Genomic DNA, 27984 nt, shown 5'->3' with positions numbered 1-27984 from the left:
TCTATCAAAAGCCACATTTATTTCTTTACGCATGTCTTTGCCAATGTCCTAAATTTGGGTTCCAGATGATCTAGAAACTCCAGCCCCTCTTCCTCCTGCCGATCGCTGCAACAGCCCACCGAGCCGGCCGCGGACCCTTTGCCTTCGTAGTTATAGGAACGAACGTAGTCTTCAGAGTGTTTATGCTCCTCATCTTGTCCACACAGATACACCTTCTGTAGCAAAAGAGAGCACATTTTATTATTTTTTTAAAAACACCTAAACATATTAGCATAAAAATGATGTCTTTGATTTACCTTTTACTGTTTAATTTTTAACCAGAGTGTGTCCTCTAATGGATTCCTACATATAAAAAATGCACATGATTGGTCTGTATTATAGTCATTCTTAAAGTATAGCAAATAAACAAATGCTCCTAATGAATACATTTATGAAAATTAAGGCTACACATATAGCACAAAACTAACTTGTGGTTTCCCATTTGACCAGAAGGTATGTAGAGTTGAAATTTACTTCTGTAGCTTCCTCACATATTTGAGGAAAACCTCAAATATGACTCAAATCAGACTGTGATTCTTATATTTATTCATTATTGTATATTAATAACTATAATAGCATAATATATTAAACTGGTTAATATCAACCTATACTGATTCATCTGAACATAAAACAAAACTAGTAACTAAAATAAAAAATAAAAGCTTAACAATTGCTATCTAGTTAATTTTGGTAGCCAGGACTTCATAACCACACAGAGAACTCAAGTACACCAAAAAAATGTTTATAAGTTATGATCCATTCGTTCCTTTATACTAAATATTTCACTCCAGATGGTTTTCCTGATACTTTTTAGGGAAGAAGCTATCAGTCTTTTAACTTTTCTAAATACATCCACATATGCCACTCCTAGATAAAGTTTTGTAAACCATATTTTAAAAGTAAACTTTAAAAGCTCATTTTCCTCTTTGAATTTAGACCTGACATCCATATCTATGATAATTCAACGTTAAAAATATGATGAGTTCTAGGTGTATGAAGAGTAAAACTTTTGGGAAATCCTGATTTATAACTAGCATTTAACTTTCATGTAATGTGAGCTTGAAGACGGTGAACTTACTTCGCCAAGCCGAGGCTGAGTGAAACTCTGCCAGTCCGTGTATGTGAATCTGCCGGTGTCCGTTACTCCCTGCCCTGCTCCCTTGACGGACTCCAGGGTCTGATGTCCACCTCCTTTGACCATCTCAAAACTTTGCTGTGTTTTGATTCCCTGGCCACCAAGAGTCCCGACAGACATGCTTGTATCACAAATGTTAGACGTCTGCACGGGGAGTCTAATATTTGCTTCCTAAAAGTGAAGCGAGAATTACAAAATGAATAAATAAAATTGAAACTAACAATTTGCTTTCACTTTTTTTCCCCACCCTAGGCAAATCACTTATCTGCTGTGCCTCTCAGTTCTCTATATATAAAATCAGAATAATAGTATCATAGGTGTTATGGGTTCAATTGTGTCCCCTAAAAACTCCTATGTTGAAGTCCTGACCCCTAGGACCACAGAATGTGACCTTATTTGGAATTAGGGTCATTGTAGATGTAATTGGTTAAGATGAGGTCATACTGGATTGGGGGGGGTCTCTAATCTAATATAATCACTGTCCCTATAAAAAGGGAAATTTGGACACAGACGTGCACACAGGGAGAATGCATGTGATGGTCTGATTTATGCTGCCATAAGCCAAGGCACTGCCACAAGCTAGGAGAGAGTTCCGGAACAGATCCTACCCTAATTCCTTTAGAGGAAACATGGTTATGACTGCCCTAGCCCTACAATAGAATTGTGATGTTTAAATTATTTAAAACATCAGGGCTATTGGAAACTGTACTTAGCATAGTAAGTGCTCAGTAAACATTAGCTGTCATTATTATTGCTATGATTATGGAATAATTGAACTGTCATCATTGGTTCACCATACAATTGAAAGGGAAGTGAAATCTGACTTACCATCACTTCTTCTCCAGGTCCTTCAGTGTTTGATACAATTAAATTTTGCTGGGCTACATCTTCTGGAAAACATTTCTTTACTGTTCTCTTAGCAGTAACACAGAAACATGTAAACAGAATGCCTAAAAAATAAAAAAGGTTGAAGTAAATACAGCAGTATTTTTATGCTGATGTATATTACATTATTTTTAATGATATTTTTTAAGTTTCTTTGTAAAACTTTTTAAAATTTATTTCAAAAATTGAGAGGTCTTTGGGTCATGCAATTTAAAATAGAATGGTAAAAAAATGTATATAAACTATCTCTGTCTTAAAGAGATAAATAATAGCTCTAGCTCCACATCCAGAATTAACTTATATGTGTTTTTATTTCTTCTACATTGAAATGGTAACTTCATTTGACTGAAATTTAGGATAGCATTATTGGTATTTAAAATCATATGATATACATTTAAAGGGCTTAGAACAACAAACATTAGGCATAAATTCATGCAAGAAAGGCAATTACACAAAATTCATGTCTGGTTTTGAAAGTCTCCATTAAGTAATATAGTGCTAAGAGGAATATCCCGTTTAACCTGAAACTCAAATCAATGAATTAGGACACAGTAAAGATTATGGGAAAAGTTTATAAATGCAAATGTGATCTTTGCAATCAAGAAGTCTGAGAAAAGTTGAGAGAGAGAGAGAGAGGATGGGGGGATGGAAGGGGGAAGGAGGGAGAGAGAAAGAAAAGAAAAAGAAACAGTGAAAAAGGAAGGAAGGAACAAAGGAAGGAAGGAGACAGGCTTAAGTGTGGACAATAATGCCATTACTCTTGCAACTCCAAGTAACAGTTTGCAGAACGAAAAATCTTAGCATCCTTTGCATGGATTACTTTTCTTGGGTGGCTCATATGGCCATTTTCCACTCAGGGGAGCTTTTTTTACATTGTATGCTAAATCACTTTATTAATAATATGAAACACAAATATCTGAGCAAATTTTACAACAACCTATTTTCACTAATTCTTTTTATATTTATATATTCCATAAATAAACTTGGCTGGTTAAAAAACTATAGTATTTTATATAGGACGGAATCTTAATTTTATCTGACCTCTTCAATTTACATATGGAAAAATGAGTTCAAATAAGAGGAAATGATTTACCTAATGTCTGACAGCTAATTATTGAAGAACTCAGGCAACCACCTCGGAAACTTACTTTAATTTCCTGTTACTGATAAGTTTCTTCTATGATTCAAGACCCCAAATCATAAAGTAAATCCAAAATTTGTAAAAGCACACATTTGCCAAAGGCTATAAATATCACTGATTATAAATAACTGTCATTTAAAAATATTAGATAAAACTTCATCTAACACAGTCTAGATAATTATATTTAATATACTTACATAACAACAATGCAGAACCCAACACCATGGCAAGAATAGCCCATCTTCCTAGTATTACATTGGATAGTTTCACATCTCTCTCCCTTTTAGCAGTCATTCTACACTCAGATGGAGTCGTACAGTCACACACTCTCACTATTAACTCATGTTTTGCAGCTAAACCATGTCTGTCTTTTATTTGGATAGGCACATGATAATAGTCATAATCAAGATTTTGCCGTTGATGAAGAATGGCAGTTTTACCTAAGAGGAAAAAAGAGAGAATATATATTGATAGGACCTTTCAATAGCAATATTATTCCTACTTGGTATTCTTCTGGAAAAAATTAATTTAGAATACTCTAATGGTTCATATTTCTTTCTTAAAAATGATTTTGATTTCTCAGAAAACCTAGAAAAATAATTGATAATGTTTTATGCTCATATTAGATGTTACTCAAGGGTTAACTTAAAATGGACATACGTTTTCTTAAAAGATATTCAGAATAAGAGTCTAAGGTTTACATAACTATATTACTTTTTTTAAAAGCAAGTGATTATCTTTTTCTTAGGGTCAATAAAATAATTTCCTAAAATGAATATGTATTTATTATGATAAACTAAAGTGAAAGTTAAGATCATCACCCATCTTGAGTCCCTACTGATGACAAGATTTAGCATAATTACATACCATCCTTTTCTTGTAGAGTCCATAGTTTCCTGGCAGAATTATCCAGAAGGAATTGAAAAGGTGGGCCATTTTCAGGCCCATCTGGATCTACAGGTTCCAGAACAGCAAAATTCTTATCCTGCTGACAAATGGTCACTTCTTTTTCAATTTGTGGCGGGTGATCATTACTATCTTCCAAATGAACTACTAATGTTCCAGTGCAAGATCGGCCAACTAAGATAAATTACAAATAGGTTATTTCTTCACTTAAAAATGTGTTTATATTCAACAATTTATATAATACACAGTTGCCACCTGCTTTCTACTAGCTGTCTGAACTTGAATTTGCATATTGCATACATGCTTCCTGGATCTCAGACACCATTACTACAAAACAGTGACATGCCATTCTTCCTTGAAGATAGGGGGCGGGATCAGATGAGCTCTTCAGGTGCTTTCCAAAACAAAAAGGTATGAGATTATTGGGAATGTCACTACAGAATAACTTGTTGAAAATAAAATTGGTTTTTTCATCTTTCTTTATGAAGAGCATATATCACCCTTAGAATACAAAGCCTTTACATTTGGCCATCAACCACCCTCTCAGCTTCTCCTTTTCCTCATGTACTTTTTGCTCAAACCTTACAAAACTTCTCATTAAACCCACTAGGTGCACTCCTGCCCATCTGCGTTGGTTTATTGTGTTGCTGCTGCCAGGAATACTTTCCTCCTCTTCTTTGTCAGATAAACTCCTATTATCTTCAAGAATCCACTCAAATACCACCTCCTCATGAAACTTGTGACTTTTACAGACAACGGTAGCATGTTCTGCTGTTTCCTCAGAACGTTTTGCTCATACCTTGGCTCACACACTGAACTATGAACACAATAGTAACATAGTAACACAGTAAGTATTCCTCTTGACAGCCTAGTGATCTGCCAAGTGTTTCTTGGCTGACTACAAATTAATATTAACACCTTGAACATAATACAGTTACTATTTGTATACTTGAAAAAATTTAATTGACTAGGCTAGAAAAAAAGTTTGCACCGCCACCTTAATGCAATTAATATGTTGTTGTTTTTTTTTTTTAAGAGACAGGGTCTTGCTCTGTTACCCAGGCTGGAGTGCAGTGGCATGATCTTAGCCCACTGTAACCTTGAACTCCTGGACTCAAGGGATTCTCCTGGGTAACTGGGACTGCAAGTACACGCCATCATGCCTGGTTAATTTATTTATTATTTTTTATTTTTTTATTTTTTAAAAATGGGGTCTCACTTTGTTGCCTGGCTGGTCTTGAACTCCTGACCCCAAGAGATCCTCCTGTCTCAGCCTCCCAAAGCACTGGGATTACAAGCATGAGCCACCACGCCCAGCAATATGTTCTTGACAATAAGAACTGTCTCTTATTCATGTGTTCATTGCCACTATTATTGGCCTAAGGTTTCACAAGTAACTCTCAATAAATATTTTTAATTAAAATAGTGCCCATTGTTTGTGTTTAAGAGATAATAAAGTTTAGAAACATGTTCAAATTCTACCATTTGTAAAAGGATAATAAACTATAGTAAATGGTAAGATAATGAAAAAGAAAGAAACAAAAAAGTAATTGATGCAGTTTCTCATATTTTTTTTTTTGTTTTTGCTTTGGATTCTGGTCTAAATTTTGAAACATATGTTGAATTTATCCCAAAGACTACTATAAATTCTATGCAAATATGATCCCTTTTTTTTTTTTCAGTTTGAGATAAGCCATACCATGCACTGTATTTCGGGAAAAGTTTTTTTGTTGTTGAATAATTACAAAATTAATTTATTCAAAGTGACTTTTAAACTAATTATTTATATAAAGTAACTTCTGTAGATACCTATTTTAAAACTATATCTGAACAAGTTTTAAAATATCTAGAAATAAAAAAATAGCTACTAGGAGAAGAAATGTGCAATAGCATATAAATATTTTGAGACTGCCAGAAAATAGTAAATAAATTTGAATAGAAATAACAACTTTAAAATCAGCAGACTAACAAAGAAATGGGTAATGTAGAAAAATGTAAAGTAAAGTAAAAGTAAATATGTGTACTATGATTTCACCTTTTACAATTTCAGCAGTCTTTCTCTTTATGGAAAAATAGAAAGAAATCACACTTTAAAAATCTAATAAAATATGGCAACTATAGGAATACAAATCAAGATTCCTTTAATCCTATATTTAACCAACATTTATCACATAACTTACTATTTTGTATTACAGTCTCTGTTTTCATGTTGGTAAAAACAGAATGAAAGATGCTTGAAATTATTTCAATGGATGGCAATCAAAGCCAGAGCTGAAAATAAAGTCTTAGAAGATTTCTAAAACTACAAGAGGCTGCTGGTAAGTTTTCACCTTACCTCTGAGAAATAGAGCCCCAAATAAGTAATTTTTGATAATAACTGAACATTGTGAAAAGGTCACTGGGTATGTTTGCCTACTTCTAAACCCTACTTTAAGCACATAAGCAAATGTAAAGGATCGATGAGTAAGGAATATCAGAATCACAGAGCTGGAAAGGACACCTTGGGTTAACTAAAATCCTCATAACACTGCAACAATGGGTACTCTGAAAAGCTATACACGTCCTAGATTATAGAATGGTGGCAAATTAACTACATTTCTCAGATAATTTATTTCTCTACTTCCCAGTTTTCAGTAATTGGAAACTCACTGCATTATAAACCAGCCCACTCCATATATGCGGTTTTCAAATTAATTGTTAGAACGTTTTTAGATTCTTTCTTATTAAGCTACTATATGCCTCCTAATAATTTCTGACAATTTTTTTAATGTTCTTTGTGGGCTATACACACAAAATGTTTACCACTTCCACCTGGCAACCCTTACGTATTTGTTATTTAAGACAATTCTTTTTACAGAAGTCAAAAATAAAGAAGCACTTAGTAGACTTTTAACCTCAATTTTCCATATTAAAACCAATTGTTTCAAGGGTCAATTATGCCCCTGGAATAGTGAAGGTCTTTGTAGGGAAATTTACAACATAGATCTAGAGATTCATGGAACTGAAACATCAGAGGAGTGACAAATATCAGGATCTGCAAGAAGCACACATATGCCAAATTCTCTGCCAAGTGCTTTATAAAGGGTCCTCATACAAAATTGATCTCACATGCAATCTAGTTAGGGGAACAGAATATATATGCGAAAGAATGAAAGCATCCTTTTAAAGAGAAGACACATCAAATGTGACAATTAACATATTATTCCCAGTGCAGGAATACTTAAAAAGTATCGAGAGAAGAACTGAACAGTGGAAACAATCACAGAAGTTGTCATTGCCATGCATTTGAAGAAGTCAAGGGACCTGAATTTCAGATGGGGCAATGCTACTCTAGGCGGAAGGTATATAAAGCAGTGCTTTCTAGGTTGACAGCGGAAAGCCAGCCTTACCGACAAAGAGGATTGACACAAGAAACATAAAACAGTAAGTTGGATTCTAGGAAAGATAGATAGAATACCTAGATCATCATCCCCCAAAATACTTATGGGCATCAAAACAAAATGTTCATATATATATATATATATATATATATATATGGATTAAAGTTCAAAGAAACAAAATGCTTCATATCACCATGTGGCTTTCCATTAAGATTTGTAAGATCCTTATTTTTATTTTTTCTTGAGTACATGTAGGTTATCTATAACCCTGGGACATAGATTTGTACAGTCAAACTTTGTTTATTTCTTTGTAGTATGATCACTGTGCTTACAGACATCGTCTCTTAGCACCAAAAGGCAAAGCTAATTTTTTATGTTGTGTTCTCCATAATTTCCTCCTCTCCAAACAGTATCTCATTTTCCTTTCATCAAGTCTCTGCATTTCTGTGAACTCTCCTCTTTTCATCCTTTAATCTGGGCAAATCTAAACTGATCTCCACTTCTGACAATATCCACACAACCTTTTATGAGGAAGATTTTCATACCATTGAATTTCTTATGAAGATATAATAATTCTTTAATTCATATCATGTGAGGACTTAACCTTATCTTATGATTCCCAGTTTCCATGGCAACTTGTGTAGTACTTGGAATTTAACAGACAATCAACATTTGAGGAATAAGCTAGTAATGTAAATGGCATGTTTGCCATCACGGCTGTGTTCTTCAATCATTTAGATTTCATTTTTACTCATAAAAGAACAGCAAATCACCCCAGATTATAGAATGGTTGCAAGTTTTAACTGCATTTCTCGGCTAATGTTTTCCCCCATTGTTTAGCAGGTTTTTTTTTTTTCTCATATCTATTGAAAGAACTACGTTAAAAGTATGTGTGAGAGGTATCAAGAGAAAAGAAAGATCACGTGCAGGTGATTAACTACCAATATTCACATGTAGGTTTTCTTTTGGAGGAAGTTTCAGATTTTCAAAATCCAAATGTTTTGGGCTCACGGGAACAATTCCTAAAACTGGTCACCTCACTAATTAGGATGTGCAACACATTATTTTCATTCCAAAGGCAAGAGGAAGGGGTAAAGGCTGAGAGAGAAGGTAAGAAAAAACCTAAATGGGGTAGATTCATGTATGAATCAGCTTGCGCTTCCCATATAAATAGTAAGCAAGTGGCACCTTAACCCTTTTTGTCTCTCTTTTAGCATATGTGGCTTCTGTTTTAAAACATAGAAAAATGTAGAAGTATAATATCTGAGAAAACATCTGTATTTTATTATAAAATCTCAAGGGACAAAATGAATAAACATGAAAATTATCACTACTTATTTTCAACTTGTGTTAATTTCCATGGAATTTGGTATGTATTTATTCATACCCTTACTCATTCCTTCTAAAGAAATTCAATGATTCTATAGAAGAAAACTATGGTATTGCTGTGTCAACGAGTTTGTTCTGAACATTCAGCAAATGTAGATAAAAACAGTGGAAACCTTCTTGGATTAGACAGAAGTCAAAAGAATAGGTTGTGTTATAAGAGCCCAAGTTCATTTATCATTATTATTTTTGGCAATTTGTCTCAAATGGGTAACTATGTAATTGATATGACAAAATGAAATAGCGTAAATTTCATTTTTTATCACCCTCTTTTAATATCTATTTTGTGTACTTTTATGATGCATACAATATATTAGCATAGCAGTACGTGTATATAAACATACTAGCAAATGTTTTTAAGCATACTGATAAGTACATATTTAAATACGTATTAAAATGGTTTTCTGATAGGAGTATATGTTTAAAAGGGTTTCAAGATCATGACTTTACTATATTTGGAAGACATTCTTCACAGAATAAGGTCTAGTATTAACATTGGAGAGAAACTGCAAACCACAGCAAAAGACTTGAGTCATTATTAGATCATTTCTTTAAGAAGTAGGATAAATGATTCGTTCTTCATTAAGAGGAGCTGAGAACAAACCTATCTTAAACCCAACTCCTTTAGGTAGGTTGAACCCTTTCAGCAGGTTCAAATCATAATAATCTAAACCTGTAATTCTGAAAAACATGGAGATCCCTGAGTACACCACCTTTTCCTCAGCAGAAATTAAATAACATATAAGGTCTTCGAAACCTTAGACTTTAGCTATTCACCACCTCATAGCTTTGCATTACTGATGCACCGGAGCCTAAATTGGGTGGTGTCCAAGAAAAAGAGCAATAATAATGCAAATATTGTTTGAATTAAATATTGATCTGAAAATAAACAGATTTCACCCCAAGGTTTCTTAAAAACATATCATATAGTTATATTTTATTTCTAGAAAATGGCACTCACCTGCATCCATTGCAACGACTGAAACATTGTATTGGTTGTTTTTTACAAATTTTGATTCTCTGTCTAATATTTTTAGAGTCCTCAAGTCGCCAGTGTGTTCGTTAATTTCAAACCAGTTATCCACATCATTGAACTTCTGATACCTAATTTTTAGAAATCAGATGTAAATGATCAAACCAAAGAGGGAACATAATCTTAAAATTTGTCATTTTGAAAAATACATAGAAACTTTCCTAAATTTAAAATCAACTTACATCACAATTAAAATTAAGGAGTTTTTGGAAAAGTAAGTTACCTTAAGCCTTCCCCACTGCGTGATTCTGGGTCCAGGGCTTTGTATCCAAGGAGTTGTTGGCCAGCCGGGATGCCATCTCTACTCTGAATAACTTTCACTGGTGGATTGCATTCAGGGCCTTCGTCACTGTCTTTAACTTTAACAGTGACAGTTGTAGTGCACATTGTAGGGGTTTGTGAGTTTGCTGCTTTAGAGAACTGTGCTTCGTTAAGTACACCAACTTGTAAAACAACTTGGCGATTGACTTCATAGTTCAGTGGCTGTTCAAAAGCATAATTTAATCAGTCAATATATTACATATAGAAGACTTATGATTTCAAGTTTTCATACAAAGGGAATATAATTTTTGTGTTAAAAATGTAACCAAAAGTTGGATCTAATATAGTTAAAGACTATTAATTAGCTTCTTAAAATGACAACACTGTCAAATGCAAAATTGTTGATTTTAAAACTCAACCAATTTTTCTTCTCACTTTACCTTCAGAAGACCCTAACTTCATTTTTTTCATTACAAGTTTAAATATTAGTAGAGATACAGGGTAAGTGTTTGAAAAAAATTCAAATTATTTTATTAGTTATCATAAGGGGTAACAGCGTTAACTAAAGTTCTTCCAAGTATATAAAATACTTAGATACAGATGTGGCTATAACAGAGCAGTTACTCTATGTATCTGAGTCAAAATATATAATGATATTATTTAGCATCATCTTTTGAAAGCATGTTAGATTAGGGTCTGTTTAGTTCCTGATCAAACTGCTTAGTCCTAAACTGTGTAATTAGAAAGATCCTAAAACAACAGTTAAATGCTGAAAGAAAATCATGGGAAAGAAATTGGGAAAGCAAGGAGGGGGAAGAGGGGAGAAAGAGGGAAGGGAAGGGAAGGGAAGGGAAGGGAAGGGAAGGGAAGGGAAGGGAAGGGAGGGGAAGGGGGAAGGGGAAGGGGAAGGGAGGAGATAGGTATGGGACCGAGATTCCACCTGTTGACAGGAGGTGTGTCAAACATCTGCCAAGGGACCACAGTCCCTTAAGTTCTGGGCTTAGAAATGGGCTCAACATTACTGTCACTATAATGTAACTGGGATTACAAATGGACTCAACATTACTTCCAAAACATACTGCTCTGACCAATAGAATATAGTGGAAGGAATCTACCCCCAAGATCCAAATGTAGGAGACAGAGATAATTATGGTGGAAATAATTCCCCCAGATCCAAAGGTAGGGGACAGAGGTACCACTTCTTGACAGGAGGTATGTAAAAGAACAGCCAAGGGACTGAGCATAGAAGGGAAGGGAAGGGAAGAGATGAGAAGAGAAGCGAAGGGAAGGGAACAGATGGGAAGAAAAGGGAAGGGAAGGGAAGGAAGAGAAGGCAAAGGAAGGAAGCAAAGGGAAGGTCAGTGCAGCTCTGACCAATAGAATACAGTTCTATTCCGTATTGTTTTACCAAAGCTTCTGTGACCAGTGGAATATAGTGGAAGTAATCCCCTGGCCTCTGCAAATGTAGGGGACAGAGAATCCACCTCTTGACAGGAGGTGTGTTAAAGAACAGCCAAGGGACTGAGCAGAGAAAGCAAGGGAAGGGAAGAGAAGAGAAGCAAAGGGAGGGGAAGGGAAAGGAAAGGAAGGGAAGAGGGAAAGGAAGAGAAGAGAAGCGAAGGGAGGGGAAGGGAAAGGAAAGGAAGGGAAGAGGGAAGGGAAGAGAAGGGAAGGGTAGTGCAATAAACAAAGGACATTTTCTAAAAATCTTATCATGAAAACAATTTCTGCATAAAACTTCTAAGATCATATATTGTCTCTAGGAATTTAGCAGGGGAAGATATGCAAGAAGCCAGTGACAACTATGGATAGATGGTCTCAAAAGGAATAAGGTCCAGTTAATCATCCTTGGCGCTAGTAATTGCAATTAAATTTTAAAAATCCAAAAGTACCAGCCACCTGAAGTACAGGGGGATTAATACGAATAGCTGCTGAATATTTAGTAGAACGATCTCCCTTATAAAATACATTATAGAGAGATAAAAGTAAAATATAATATGAATATGAAAGGAGTTGAAAAGTCAAGGTTTGATTTCAAATAGTGATTCTTCCATTTCTCTCTATTGTGTGTTCTTATAAAATAGGGATTTGGACAAGTGAGTGTCTAAAACTCTGTTTAAAGCTAAAATATGATTTATTAGTCAATAGTCTGTATTTCTCTGCCTTGGTTTTCCTTATATATATAGAACAATGAGTTTTGTATCTGACATGACTTTCCTCTAAGAGAGAAAGTGAGCATAGAATAATAGGAAACAAAAAGTTTACATAAACCAATCAAATCATTTCAACTTTGCATTGCATTATTCTAGTCATATACATACGGGAATTATTTTTTTAATTCAATGCATAAGTTAAAATGCTTTAAAACACGGCTTGATTGCTTTGTTTACCTTGACAACACACAACACTGCTTCATTTGTATTTGGATCTGTGCTAATTTTGAAGTTTCCATTTTCATTTCCCTGTAGGATCTTGTACACAGCCTTTGAGTAAGGAGTGTTTGGCAAGTCGTGGTCATGGACCTTCATTCGTAAAATCTCAACATCAATTCTGTTTTCTTCTACCTCTGTAACATACTGAAAAAAAATTGCCTCTTATTATTATAAATTTACAGCTTTCACAAGGTGGGTTTTTTACTCTAAAACTTGTATTTAAAGAAAAAGAAAATAAAGTGGTGTGGAAATGGGCACTAATTGGGACAGATTTTACAAATTTAATGCATCGCTTCTTCTTTCCTAAGCTGCTTCTTCATATCTTTTCCATCCTTCAAAGGCTATCTTATATCTTAACTCCTGTACTTCTCTGAGGTGATTTCTCTAATCATTCCAGTTCTTAGATGTGTCTCTTCTCTGAACCTGTACAATATTTATACTTCATTTCCAATTTTTAGACATAGTAAGCACTTAACAAATGCTTTGCATTAATATATTAAACACTCAGTATTTGTAGATAATTATAGCATACATTGAATTCTTACTTCTGGATGACTGGTTTTCATACCAATGGTTTGAAATTTACTTCTGATTCATGGGCAAACTCTTAAAGGGAAAAGTTGTCCCTTTTTTGAGAAATTAAATCACATTCCCCCCTCCAAAAAAGAAAGATGGTTATAAAAGCATAAGATATTAAAAGACTAAAAAGTGGTAAATCAGAATTTGCTAGAGATGTAAGGTGAATTCCTAGAAAGATGATAGACACTGGAACCTAATGGATCTAGATTCAAATCCTGGTTATTCCTTGTACATGGTCTATATGTGTGAGATCTTGGGCAAGTTACTTAACAGAACTTCCATTAACTCATAGGAAAAAATGGGATAAAATACATCCTCACACATTGTAAGGATTAATGCAGAAAATTACGTGAATGTGCCTATCACTATACTTGTAGGTTTTTCCTTTGTTGATTTGTACTCTGGTGTCAATTAATCAAAAAATGGAAGGTTATTCATCAAAAGTTCAGGAAAGGCGAACCATCTCCTGGAGGTATCATCATAAATACGTATATTGTTTACTGCCTAGGGGAAAGTGTTCCCATGTATGATACAAGAAGGGCTTGCATGGGGTAGTGGTGGGCTAGTCTGTACTATTGACCCCACAGTAGGACAGTTGAGCAGAGGATATTAAGCTAGTCCCTTTTTCCTGTTAAGAAGTAGAAACATAAAGGACACCAGGGGGAAGGCCTCTTCTCCTTCACCCCATAAAACAAATTTAAATCCAAGGAATAGAGCTTAACAACCAAGAAACCACTGGACACATGAACTATGTCAAGGGCTAAGGAGCCCTTCAGTAACCAAGAGCATGGTTATTTTCCTAGCATCCAGAAATAACCGACATTTCAAGTATTTTTACAGAAGGCATATTTTTCTCCCTATGTTATTTGTAGCTATTTAAATCAAAATGTGTGATCTCACAGAACTATCAAATTCTACATTTGACTTTTGAAAAGGTAAATGAATCTAGATGAATGAATACAGACATATACTCACAGAAGTTTCTGTGAAATATGGTGCATTGTCATTTTCATCCGCAAGTGAAATAGTAATTGTTCCTGTATTAAATAAACCAAAAGGTTGGCCTCCCATGTCTCGCACTTCCATTATTAGCTGGTAGGTATCACATTTCTGAAAAAAAAGGGAAAAGGTATATTTGAGGAACACTTCTATTTCCTATAACTTACAATTCTCATAGCCACTGTTTAGGCTATGATTATTTGACAAATACTCTTTTATATATATATATATATATATATGTATATATATTTAAAAAACCATAAATACAAGTACAGAACAAGAGATTGACCAATCAGTACTGTGAGAAGCTGATATGTCCAATACAACATTTCACAATTTAAAGCCGCTTTAGTTATGACTGCCCAAACATGAAAGCAACCAAGATGTCCTTCAGTAGGCAAATGGATAAATAAACTGGTAAATCCAGACAACGAAATATTATTCAGTGCTAAAAAGAAATGAGCTATCAAGCCATGGAAAGACATGGAAGGAATTTAAATGCATATTGCTAAGTGAAAGAAACCAACCTGAAAAAGCTACATACTGTATGATTCCAACTATATGACATTCTGGCAAAGGCAAAACTATGGAGATAGGAAAAAGATCAGCAGTTTCCAAGAGTTAGGGAGGAGGAAGGGATGACTAAGTAGAGTACACAGGATTTTTAGGGCAGTGAAAATACTCTGTATGATACTATAATGGTGGATACATGTCATTACACATTTGTTCAAACCCATAGAATGTACAGCACCAAGAGTGAACCCTAACATAAAATACATAAATTATGGACTTTGGGTGATAATGAAGTGTCAATGTCAGTTCATCAATTGTAACAAATGTACCACTGTGGTGCAGGATGTTGGTAGTAAGAGAGGCTGTGAGTGTTGGGGGACAGGGGGAATATGGGAACTGTCAGTACTTTCCACTCAATTTTGCCATGAACCCCAAACTGCTCCAACAAAATTTATTAATTTTTTAAAAATTACACATATTGGAGTCGGATAAATGCATCTTTATAAAACAAAAATAAAATAAATATAAAGCAATTTTAGCATCAACAGATCAAATCAGGTCATTGATCTCAAGTGTGACCTTGTCTAATACCTTGTACTTTCCCAACATCTCTATAGGGACAAAGAAGTCTCCAGAGAAGCCCTAACCATGGCATACAGAAGCATACTTAGAGACAAGGCCACAGTGGCCGTATTGTAACTTATCTTGGGAGTTCATTCTCAGTTTAAATATAGTTTAAAGACTGGAAAATAAATTAATGAATTTATTACTTCTCTATCCAGGAAAGGTGTAGTTGTAGTGATGACACCTGTATCTGGATGTACGGAGAAATGCTTTGGATGATCTGGGATTTGCTGCAAGATTTTATATTTCAGACGAGTATGTAGAGTGTCAGGTTCATCGAGGTCTATGGCAGTCACTTGTCCAACTGAAGTTCCTGTTTAGATAAATCCAATATTGTCAAAAATTTTAAATTTATAAAGTAATTATAAACAAAAATAAAATCAAGGCATTGCTGTAGCAAATCCTCTTAAAAAGCACAAGTAGTTTTATAGATAAGTTGAGGAAATTGTAAATGCTCTCCCAAACTTCTCCAAGGCCTCCTTACTTGGGAACTTAAATTAGATCACTACTGTGAGTTTCCACCCTACCATTGGGAATAGTAGTTTTCAAATTCTTTCCCCAACCCACCATCCCAGTTCATGCACTATTTTTGGTTGGGACCTTTTTTGTGTGCCATGTTTCTTTTGTAGCCCACTTGATAGCGTTGATCAGACAAATAGCACATCTTTGCATATGACAACAAAAATTTTACATTTTTACAGTTTAATAAATGTGCTGGATTATTAATATATGCAAGTCATTATTAGTATATGCAAGACACACAAACATTATGCATAGTCTGAGTATCACTTGGACAAGTTTTAGGGCCCAGCCATGAGAGTATTAGAAATGTTGCTTTAGCAATCCACTTATTGTGAGAGAGTAATATTATATGTATGTACGTACATGGCAACGGAATGGAGGAGGCCATAAAAACTAACAACATTTCTTGAAAATTTTAAAAATAAACTTGACAGTGCTGTTATGCCCCTTGGTAAACCTAGGTCACAATCTTGGCTGCACATAGCATTAAATCGGTTTAATTTTTTTCTCAATTTGTTTGGAAGATATGCCAAGAAAAGTATATGTTGTCATAAATCAGTGTTTCTATGCCATGATATATTTCTGGGTCCTTGAAAGTGTATTGAAACTTTATAAAGATTCAAATTATATGTTGTTTTATAAATGCACCTGTGACACATCCTTACATGGTAAAAATAGAGAATATAAACAGCATTTGTTGGTTGAATATTCATATTCATTGTGGATTAATCTAACTAGTTAGTAACTTTATGTATCAGTTAGCTACCTTCTATATGTGGATAGCAAGATGAGCACTAAAAGGTTTGCCTTTGAAAACTGTAATATCTTATGGAACTAGAAAGTTCTATATAGTATATCCTTGAAAATCAAACATTTTACAATGTTCTACATGATTGTTTTTAAGACATTACTGAGGAATTCAATTGAAGCAAAAAAATCTAGTGTTTTCCTAAAATTGCCATCATACTAGATAACTGATTACAAGCTTAGGCTAAAATGAAATTAATATCCAACAGTCATGTAATTAAGAGAATTCAGAAAAGCAACACTGATATGAGATTTCAATAAAAACTAGTACTTCACATATATAGCCTAGAAAAGTAAAACCCTTTGAATTTGAAATGTTTGTTAGAAAAATATCCCTTGACATCATAAAATGGACATTCCCACATTTTTTGTTATATCAGTCTCCTTTGGAGTATTTTCCTTGCTTAGAAGAGAAAGTTGAAGTTTTGCTACATGTAGCATTTCTCATATCCTTAGATAAATAATTTTAAAAACAATGAATAAATTAATGAAAAAATAATCTCTCATTTTGCTGGAAGATAAAATGGTTTTTGGCCCACTTATAACTCCCTTGTTATATTCTGTACAAATTCCTGGCTAGTCCCTTCTGTACTGGACAACTGGACAACAATTCTCCCAATGGAAAACCTGGGCAACTCTCCCTCCACTACAGACTTTCTAAGCATGCACATGTAAACCAAACACAAACTTCAACAACAACCTCAAATAACTATTGCCAGAATTATAAAGTCATGATATAAAAGGTAAACTGTGGGAAATTTCATCTTTTGAATATGCTTCAAGTTAAGCAAATTTGCTCAGGGTAATTTAAGACCCTTCATAATGATGTCATATAAAATGGGAAAAAATGTATATGTTATCAGAAATACCAAAGAAAACCATGAAATGCAATGATAAAATTAAACTTTCTTAATTATAATACTTATTATCAAATAATCTTAGCTATCATACCATTATAGAATGTGAACTTACCAGATCGGCAATTTTCAGGCACATCAAAAATGGTCAGTTTGTTTTCAAAATATGGGGCATTATCATTATCATCTTCGACTTTGATTAAAAAAGGGAGTGGATACTCCGGTGCATAACCATCTGCGGTTGTTGCATAGCCGTATAGCTGAAAGGAAGAAAAACACCATCAACTTGTTCCCAAATGACAAACTATGCACAAAAGGAAGCCTAGCAGTGGGGGAAAATGTAACATTTAGAAAGTCATCCAGAAAGGTATCTGTAACCAAGAAATGATGCAATAGAGCGATAACACACAGGCACAATCTACACCCGCCATGTGGCTTTGATCCCCTCTCAGCGTTCTCATTCTTCTCCCAGCAAGTCCCAGCACTCCAAGCACCACGCACTCCAGGCATTCTCTGGATTAACAGCATGCTGTTCGACTTGTTAGAATGCATGTAGTCTTTCCTAGTTACGTTAATAACAAGCATTTGTAACAGTTTATAAAAAATACGATACTATTTATTTATAGACTTATATATGTATAAATATGCACCACAATTATTTCTGGGTGATTCAACTATGGGTTATTTTCTCTATTTATCCGAATGTTCTCATTTTTCTTTCATAAGCATGTATTTCTTTGTAATAAAAGTGCTAATAAAAGCATATGCATTTCACAAGCTCCAATGCAAAATGATATCTCTCATTCCCAACTGCCAGGATTTAATATCTTTTCCCTTTAAACTGCATCAAATTATTTCTGCAATCTCCTTATGTGGTTTGTGCATAGTAAATGTTCAATAAATGGGTGTTGAACAGATTTTGTTCACTGACAGAACCAATTAAACATGCCCAAAGTGAACTCTGTATTGACTCAGTTCTTTGCCATAACTAGCTCTTCTTCTTTTCCTACTGTAACCATTTCTAAAAATGAACTAGGATTAAAATCTCAGGTATCAAACTCCTCCTCTCTCTTTAGCCTTATTAGTCAGTTACCATGTTCTAGAGATTTCGGTATTTTTGTGTTTCTATCATCCAATTCTCTCTTCTATTCCCATTGCCACTATACTCACAACTCCAAATGTATCCTACATGTTGTTTTACCAACTTTCCTGCACTTGTTCTAACTGACCTTCTCTTCTCCAATCTATGTTGTACTCAAAAGACAGATTTTATTTTCATAAAGCACATTGTAATCCTGATACTTCCTAATCAAACTCTTCATTTATCTATTTATTGTCTGCTAAAGTAACCACAAAATCCTCACTATTGTGTTAAAAGGCAACATTTCATCCTTACTATTCATGCTAACCTGGACAGGAAGGAATTTCCACTCCAATATTTGGGAGGAAAAGTATTAAAATAGCCATCCATGTTCTCTCTGCCCTCTTATTCACTTTTCCCCACATAACTACCAGGTGGAGTTAGGATCTACTAATTCCCAGGGGAATAAACCATTCAATATTTTTTTAAAAAGTGAAACTAGATTTGATAGAAAATTATTAAGGTATATTATATTAAAGACATATTGTTTTAATTTTAGCCCCTCCACTGACAGAGTAGTCTTCTAGCTTATCTCACCTCAAGTGATTTTATAACTGGGCTTCATGTTTACATCCTCTTGTTGTACTTCACTTAATGAATTTTACTAATTTGCAAATGATGTTTCTTAATGCCAGTTCCATCTTAACCATGAATGGTAACTAAAGACATAGGGGTAATTCTGAAGGGAAAATTGTGCAAAGGCCTCACTTTTAGCATACATTCCAAATGATTTTACTCATTTTCCTTTAAAAATCTGTTTAAAAAATAGCAATGTAACTTATTTTTAATTTGAGACTCTTCTCTCTCCTTGCCTCTGGCAATGATCACAGTAAGAAGCAAAGATAGACAACAGGTTGACAAACAGGACTCTCAAATGATCCCTCAGCAGAACAGAAAATCAAGTGCGTATTGCAACATATAGAGTAGGCAGCTTTTTATTTCTCCATGAAAGTAGCTTCTAGTATTAGATCTTTTCTTCCTGTGAAGAAGTTGTAAAAACAGCAAAGAAGTTATATACTCTCTATCAATTATTTATTTTGTTTATGGATATAAAGATCCAAATTATTGCAACAGTGCTGAGTTTGCGTCTCCTATAAGAGCTTGTGTAAACTATCTTTTAAGTAACAATTTTATATTATTAGGAGTAAAATATGTTTAGAGAATTTGTGAGGGAATATGAAATTACAAAAAGCATATGTCACTATAATCCCATCATTTGTTTTGTATTTAATTATGGAATGTCTAAAGTAGAAAATTTGTGTTGTTTCAAAAATTTCACTACCTTATAGAGTGCTTTGGTGAACACCCTTAGGATAGAGTCCAGTCTCCTTAGTATGAATTTTAAGGTCTTTCATATGTTGGTCTTTACCTACCTCTCTAGCTTCGAATTTCACACTCTTCCTTAGCATCAAGCTACACCCTAGCCAGGATTTGTTGTTGCTGCTGTTGTTGTTGTTGATTTCTTTTTACCAAGTAAATCTTTCTGTTGTGGATGCCCCTGCCTGGAACACTTAGCTACCCATCATTCCATACTCCAATTTTTAACTTCTTGCACAGCTGCCTTTATGTGGACACCAACTCCTACTCATCTTTTATGTCTGCTAAGATATTACTCTCTGTATTGCCCAAGTATGAGACAAATTTTTCTTTTATACACTCCTTTGGCAGAGAACTTTACTCTCTTATAATTCAAGACAATTAGCGCTTAACTGGTTTCATTCACCATCATCCCCAAAACCCATCGTGAATTTCTTTTTCATATCAGATTAGATATCAGAACACCAAAGAGATGTGTAAAATTTGAAACAAATAAACAAAAATGGACTTGCTTTACAGAAGCGTTACAATTGCTATTGGGTAGGATAAGATAGAATAAGATAAATTGGTAAATTTGTTCTGGATTACTAAAGAAATAAAATGGTACCCAGGGATCTCATTGCTGAAGAACAGAAAGAGAAAGAAAAGAAACACAGTGCTATCAAGGGTCTAAAGCAGTGGATCCAACCCTTATATACTTAGACCTTGGATGACTGGGCCCCATCCCAGAACAATTAAATTAGAATTTCTGGGCATGAGCCCAAGTATCAGTACTTTTTTTAAGTTCTCATGTGATTAATAATATACAATTGAGATATTTTATTATAAAGAACTTAAAACTTAATAAAACTCTTTGTTGTATCCCCAGGATTCCACAGATCAAAATCTGTCCTTTAAAATTATGTCCTAGTAATATTTTCTACACTTTCAGTTCACCTTTACATCCCTTATTTTATATACTGTCTTTGTCTATTGATGGCACCAATCAAAATTAGAAATTTATATTGCACACAATATTTTAAATATTATATCAAATATTTGATTCTTATAATATGCAAACAAGCAGAATTGAAAATATTAATAAACCAGTATAAAGATATAATTCGGAATTAATATTTCAGTAATCCTACCGAAAAGTGATCATATTGCTCACGGTCCACACTTCGTGTACAAAAGATATCCCCAGTGTCTTTCTCTATGAAGAACAAATTGAAGGGCTCTTTGTCCACGCCGGGTCCACTTAAGGAGTAAAAGATGGTGTAGTTTTGTGCAGCATCAGATTGAATCTACAGTGACAATTTAGGGATAAAACAAATACGTCATGATAAATATCTTCAATTTAACCTCTTGTGATAGTTTATTTTTTATCACTTGCGTTCTTTCCCACTTACCTATTCTTTCTTTCTTCTACTTATCTACCCTCCATCTCCCATGTTTCCAAATACTTATTTATATTTTGCAATGTGGAAAGCCACACATTCTGTCATTTATTTCATCCCAACTTTTTTTGTTATTTGCATATTTATAAAATTTGTGGATTAATATACCTTACAATTCCTATTTTGTTAGTCTCACTTTTACATAAGTATAGTAACAGTTTCAGTGATTTAGAATTATTTGGAATTGAAAATCATGTGATTAAAAATAATAGAAGTAATACAACTTTCCTTCCACAATTAATTTTTCAAGAACTGCATAATTTCAAAACTGACTTATGTTTGCATTCCAGCAATGTGGCAGTAAGACAATCTTGCCTGGTAAACAGAAATATTGGCTATTTTTTAATTTATTTTTATTTTAAATGTTAATTTAAGTGAGAGTTGAATTATGCAAAATCTGTAGGCTACCTTCTGTATATGAGTGCTAAAATATCTAGCACGGTAGTCAGGTGAATTTGGACATAGACCTAAGGGCATCAGAAACTCAAAATATAAAACTTGTTTCTAAACGCCTAAATATGATTTCTTGAAGAAAATGATAAAATATGCTGGATCACTTCTATGTGACTCTAGCTCTGGTGAACAGATGATCCTTACAAGTACCAATAGTTTAAAGCCCTGATTCAATATACTGTGCAATTCAAATGGAAAGTTGTAGCAACAGAAAAATCTCTAACACGTATAAAATCAAATGAGATGAAATGTACCTGCTGAATGTGTTGTGGAAATGGCCCCAGTGAGTTTTCCATCAGTGAACATGGAATAGGAGCCCATCGCCTCTTGCTGCGCTTAAGTGCTGTGTCTTTGGTATGTCTCTTCTTAAGGGCCTATATTTGATGAGAAATAAAAAATATATAGTATAGCTTATCATTCTTGGAACTGGAATTTTTCACACATACATCGACACCGAGAGAATAAGTAAGGCTTATACATAACATCATGGATAATCCCCAAAGCATTTCTATTTATAACACACACACACACACATACACACACTAAAACCTCAGACTGCACTGCATCTCCCAGTTCCACCTAATTCCTGCTTTAATTAGTTAACCAACAAGAAATTTATAGGGCATTGGGAAACATGCCACCTTCAGAAGGTATAGACCCCCCTAAAAATAGATAACCCATTAATAAATATTTAAGAATTGATTTTATTTCACTAGGAATGGTGTAACCAAAATCTGTTAAAACACTCGCTACAATACAACCATTTATATACCTATATAAAGACACAGGTCAGCATTTGTTCAAATATACTTTATTTTATATAATGTAGAGACTCTTTACAATTTAGATATCAAATATTTTGTAAGCCTTAAGCATATTCTAAATTCAGTAAAGAGGAGTTCTCGTAATCAAAATGAATTTAGCTGTCAAATCCTCTTATAAATTGAATCGCTTATTAATACATTATTTTATAAGACCGAATCATTGGGCTGAGTTTGATTAGAGTGAGATGTGAATTTCAGCAACCTTTTCTCTTCTGCCCCCTGAACCAATCACCACCACTCACTGCAAGAAAATGAGCCTAAACTCAAACAATCCTGTGGACTGGCTGCACCTCCACTCTTTGAAGAGAGGGACTCAGTAGGATTTTAGATTAAGATAGGAGTAAGCTTTGGATGATCTCTTCTGCTTTTTAAAGAGACACTCAAACCCACAGTCAGTTGGGAGGGAGCCACACACAGGGTGGTGTGCCATTTCTCCAGCTGCAATCACTCTTCTCTGAGTTTTAGACCCGCCCCTGTCCTGTCCCGGTTCCTGGGGTTGGTTGTTTCTATTGCCACACCTAAAAACACCCTCTGAAGCCTTTGATATTCTTACTTTGCTCCTTGGCTGCAGAATTGTTCATTTTATACAATTAAGTTAATAGCTCTACCACTCCCTAACGCTGTAGTCTTTATTTGTATCAATTACAAGTGGAAAAGACAAACAAATGATCATTGAAGAACAATGATTTTGACCTGAAAGGAAATATATGAAATGAAAGACTCTTTGTAAGCAGATTAGGCAATTTAAGTCCTTGCCTATTATACCTTGTTGTCTCTTGCTGACAGTACAACTTCTATCTCTTTTTGTTCCTGCCTCTGACTGTCTGAGAGAAAAATGGAAAACCTCTTCCTTTCAGAAGACAAAATGAGGTCACGTGTTGTGTAAATTGAGCCATCTTCTAGAATTCGGAAGGCAGGGTCGCTGGACAGGATTAGGCTGGCCGACTTGAGACACTCCTCCAGATTCACTGCAGGGGAGAAAAGGCACAGCAATTTGTCAGATGAAACAGGAATAGAACAAGTTTTACAGGAATGACAACCTCAAGTCAGTGGGTGAGAAACAGAAGAGGGAAGTTACACTCTGAATGTGATGCTATTCTAAAACTTAGAAAACGTATGAAAATTACATAAATTAATAGAATCACATTTTCCACCACTTTTATCATAAATTTATTTAAGAAATTAAATATTTTCCTAGTGCCACTGGATTTATTCTCATTACTTTTAACTCTGATTTATGGGTTTGTGTGTGCATTTAAGTAGTATAACTATCTGATGTCGGTAGATTTTGAACTTGTTTGCAATAATTTTTGATAGTTAAAATGATCTTGCCACAAATAAAACTAGTCTATTCTTAAGTAATATTTCTCAATAATATTGCAAATAATCCTTCTGTAATACCTTTTGGAGGTTTAATAAAAGCCAATGATTAACATGCATTGTGGTTGTCAAAATATTTACTTTATAGGTTCATATTTAACATATTTAGTGTATTTATTATGTGTGTTTAGAGTGTGGACTGTTTATATTAATTTAAAACCTTAGAGTATGGGGCAAAATAGTGTCTGTCTTAGAAAAGATACTACTTCTTTATTCAAGGTGCATTCTTCTAAATGTGAACTCAAAGCCAATGAAAAGCTTTGATGAAAACAATGTTACCTTTGGACTCAGAACAACCAACCTATACTTCAGGGATGGCCGTGGTAAGTAAGATCCACTGAAATTTTGATTGCTTTCACAAGCTATTCTGTGAAATATATCACATCCATTCTTGGTAGATAATTGTTCATTGTAATCAACCTCAAGTACAAATTTTATTTGGGATATTTAACTTTTGATACATCCATTTTACGTTTAATCAATTAAAGAATCTTGGCTTTGGAATTTTGGCAGCAGATTAGTTTATAGTAATTAAAATATGCTTCTGGTGTTGGTGTCTTGCTTTGTTTGAACTAAACTAAGATAATTTAGCCCTCTGATGTTCGCTAATTTTTCTGGCAAGAAAAGTATACAACTAACTTTGGAATTTTAATTATTTTTAACCACTACCAAAAAACAAGTAGCCTATCTTTTGTTGTATGTCCAATTTTAATGCCAAGTAGCTACTATGTGGCTTTTATCCCAAACTTTATAAGAGCAGCCTAAAGCTAAATGTAACAAGTTACAACTAAAAATTCTTAAGGTAGTTTCTTACCTCTGCCTACAAGTGTTTCAGCCTGAAGACGAGAAGGAACTCGAAGAGAAATTTTCTGACAAGCATTGCAAAATAGTATTAGAACCTCAAAAGAAAGAAAAAAAATTCAGGAATTACATTGGATCATAAATTCTCAAAATACAGTTTTGTCTTAGACAAAAATGTTGTCAATTTTGAAAACAAATTAATCTTTTAATCTCTTATTTTTTTCATATTCATTTTCAAAGGAACCAGCAAAGACAATGGCATAAGGGACATCACTACCATTTAGTATGTATGAAAAAATTAAGTGAACAGTAGTTCTTAGGACCTAAATCATTGTATCATTGTAAGGAAATGTGTTACAAACCATTGGCTTTATATGTAGGTTATATATCTCTAAGACCATTAATAAATGTCATTCTGATTTTTTAGCATGAAGAAAGTACTTAACTCCAGAATACAATAATCACATATCTGTAATAATTCTCAAATCATCATTTTCACTATTTGAGGGTATAGTTGATGAAATCTAAAAAATATTTGAGCCTTTTTTAAATTCATAAAGAATAATGCCTATAAATAGTCATGATTTTCAAATCACTTTTTCAGACTGACTTGGCAAAATCATCAAAGTTGAAATGATCTCAAATTACATAACTAGTCTAACAAGAAATATATTTCAAAATATAGACAGTAGTTTTCAAATGGGTGAAGATTTTTAATTAACGATGTAACTATTGTTTTTAAAGGCTAGGTAGTTCAAGGAAGAAAGATACTATCAAAAAATAAAAGAAAAGCTAGCATTTCAAAGGTATCTATAAGTGAAAAACATATCTTACTTCTTTTTCTTGGCATTTTCTGTTAATTTGCTTTTTATTCTCTTTATCAAAATTACTGTTTTTAATTATTTAAATATAAAGTAGAGCAGAGCTAGATTTCCCAGAAACACATCAGCCAGTTTTATGATCAATTTCTCTCTGAAGACATTTCTAGAATTATTGGACCCATATTATTTGTGAGCAGGAAAGAGAAGGATATGCACTTCTTTTCCAACTCAAGTCTATTGAATATATTGTAATAGCCTTTTTAAATAGTTTGTAATTTCATAAATTTCTGTCTAGTAGACAATATGAAAAGCTGAAATTTTAAAAGTCAGACTTGTGTTCAGTTTTAATTTAAATAACCACCTTTTAAAACGTGAGACATTCTCATTTATTTGACTTTTTAAAATGTGTTCTTCCCTAATGCCAGGAAATGCACTAAATTATATATAAAGAACTTTCTGAGCATAAAGCATTCCATTAGTAGTGGTCTAAATATGTAATGTGGAAATAGTATTTTGTAATTAGGAATATATTTATACACATACATACATATATACCTATATATGCATATACCTGTACATACACCTATATATGTATATATGTATGTATTTATACAGCCATGTGTCACTTAACAATGGGGATATGTTCTGAGAACTGCCTTGTTAGGCGATTTCTCATCGTGTGAACATCATAGAGTGCACTTACACAAACCTAGATGGTAGAGCCTACACACACCTAGGCTATATGGTATAGCCTATTGCTCCTAGGCTACAAACCTGCACAGCATGTTACTGTACTGAATACTGCAGGCAATTGTAACACAATTAGTAGTATAAATAAATAGTTACAATGTGTGTATCTAAACATATTTAAACATAGAAAAGGTAGAATAAAAATACAGTCATAAAAATAAAAAATGGTACACTTATATAGGGTAGCTCCATTATGATCTTATGTGACCACTGTTGTATACGCAGTCCATAATTGACTGAAAAGTAGTTATGCAGTGCATGACTACACACACACATACACACACACACACACACACACACACGCACGAGACATTCTTGACATTCTCACAGGATATACATCCACACTCCCACTCCCACGCTCATCTTCTTTTCTCCCTGTCCTGGACCCCACCTGGATGGTCCTCCCTGTGCAGGCAGAGCCACTGGAGGTTTCCACTCATTAAGCACTTACTATTCCAGTCTTGAGAGGAAATCAGCAGCTAAGTGACTTGGAGGGAATTGGGGTCAGACACCCTTTTAGCCAGTATGGGGGGCAGTAATGAATGGGCAGGGCAAGATGGATCAAGGGATGCTGGACAGGGCAGGAATCAAAAGCAAGATAAATCTGGCTGAAATCCCTTGGAAAATTTGTACCACATTTGACCTAAGTAATTACCAACTCAAGATGGTCTGACTTCTCTCCTCCTCAAACAGTTACGGGATGAGAAGTTGACTTGCATCATATACATGGAAAAAATGTTCATTCCCCATACAGTAAAACCTTCACATTCTGAACATACAATTTGAAGCTAAAATATTTTGCTAAACAAAAAAAAAGGAAATTCACAGCTCAGAAATGCCAGATGGACATGTGAGACAATTCCCCTCTTTTCCTCTCTCCACCAAAGAGAATATAAAATCTTATACACAGTTCTAAAGTTATTAAAAACCCAAGCGGAAGCCAAGTTAATGGTATTTTCAATGACTGTCACACTTCTATTATTTTTCTTAAGTTAAAACACTTGCTTAACTAAGAGTTTTGTCCTTTCTCTTGGCCCTTCCTGGTAAAATTTAAAAAGTCCTGGATAATTTGCAAACTCACCAAGAATCCTTTTCCTCTTTTTGCAGCTCGGGGGAACTATGTTAAATAACATACACATGCGCTTATGTAATGACTAGTAGCAAAAGCAAACCTCAGAACCTTCTGGACTGAATGCCTAAGGAATGAATTCATTTCACCACTCCTTAGAAAAACACCACAGTAGCATCCAACAGGGGATCCCCTTCCAAAACTTTAACATCCTGGCGGTGGGTGCTTGAGAAGTAAGCCAAACACTTCCCATCCTGGATCCCAGATCTCTCAACTCTTCCCTGAACTGTCCTTGGATCTGTTTTGGTTTTCCCAGTCTGTCTACTCTGCCTCCCATCCCCACCCCGAGTCTCTTTTGAACCCAAGCTGCAAGGAGGAAGCAGGTAGTAACACGCTTGAATTCCCTAATCCTTTGGTTGTTACTCACCAGGAGAGAGAAAAGGAGCTGCTTACAGAAGATGCTCCCTGGGGCAGCGGAGGCCACAGCCAT

The 27984-nt window shown here is 34.3% G+C and overlaps 1 protein-coding gene across 2 annotated transcripts; it reads right to left on the bottom strand.

The window, feature by feature from the left end:
- Positions 1-17: 17 nt before the first annotated feature.
- On the bottom strand, positions 18-27984 carry DSC1 (desmocollin 1). Of its 2 annotated transcripts, none has more exons than XM_069468147.1 (16): positions 27922-27984; positions 24868-24952; positions 23439-23641; positions 22104-22223; positions 21088-21243; positions 17615-17759; positions 15460-15626; positions 14153-14287; positions 12557-12742; positions 10129-10388; positions 9834-9976; positions 4068-4280; positions 3398-3640; positions 2003-2124; positions 1118-1345; positions 18-215 (listed from the first exon to the last, which is right to left on the bottom strand). In XM_069468147.1, exons 1-16 carry the CDS (start codon positions 27982-27984, stop codon positions 18-20), a joined length of 2667 nt encoding a protein of 888 aa, XP_069324248.1. The 2 variants fall into 2 exon arrangements, with proteins under 2 accessions (XP_069324248.1, XP_069324249.1); XM_069468148.1 differs by lacking the exon at positions 18-215 and adding an exon at positions 307-342.

Source organism: Eulemur rufifrons, chromosome 5 (assembly GCF_041146395.1).
Source record: "Eulemur rufifrons isolate Redbay chromosome 5, OSU_ERuf_1, whole genome shotgun sequence".
Taxonomy (NCBI): domain Eukaryota; kingdom Metazoa; phylum Chordata; class Mammalia; order Primates; family Lemuridae; genus Eulemur; species Eulemur rufifrons.
Note: the sequence above shows the minus strand (reverse complement) of the source record. Positions and strands in the feature narration are given on the sequence as shown.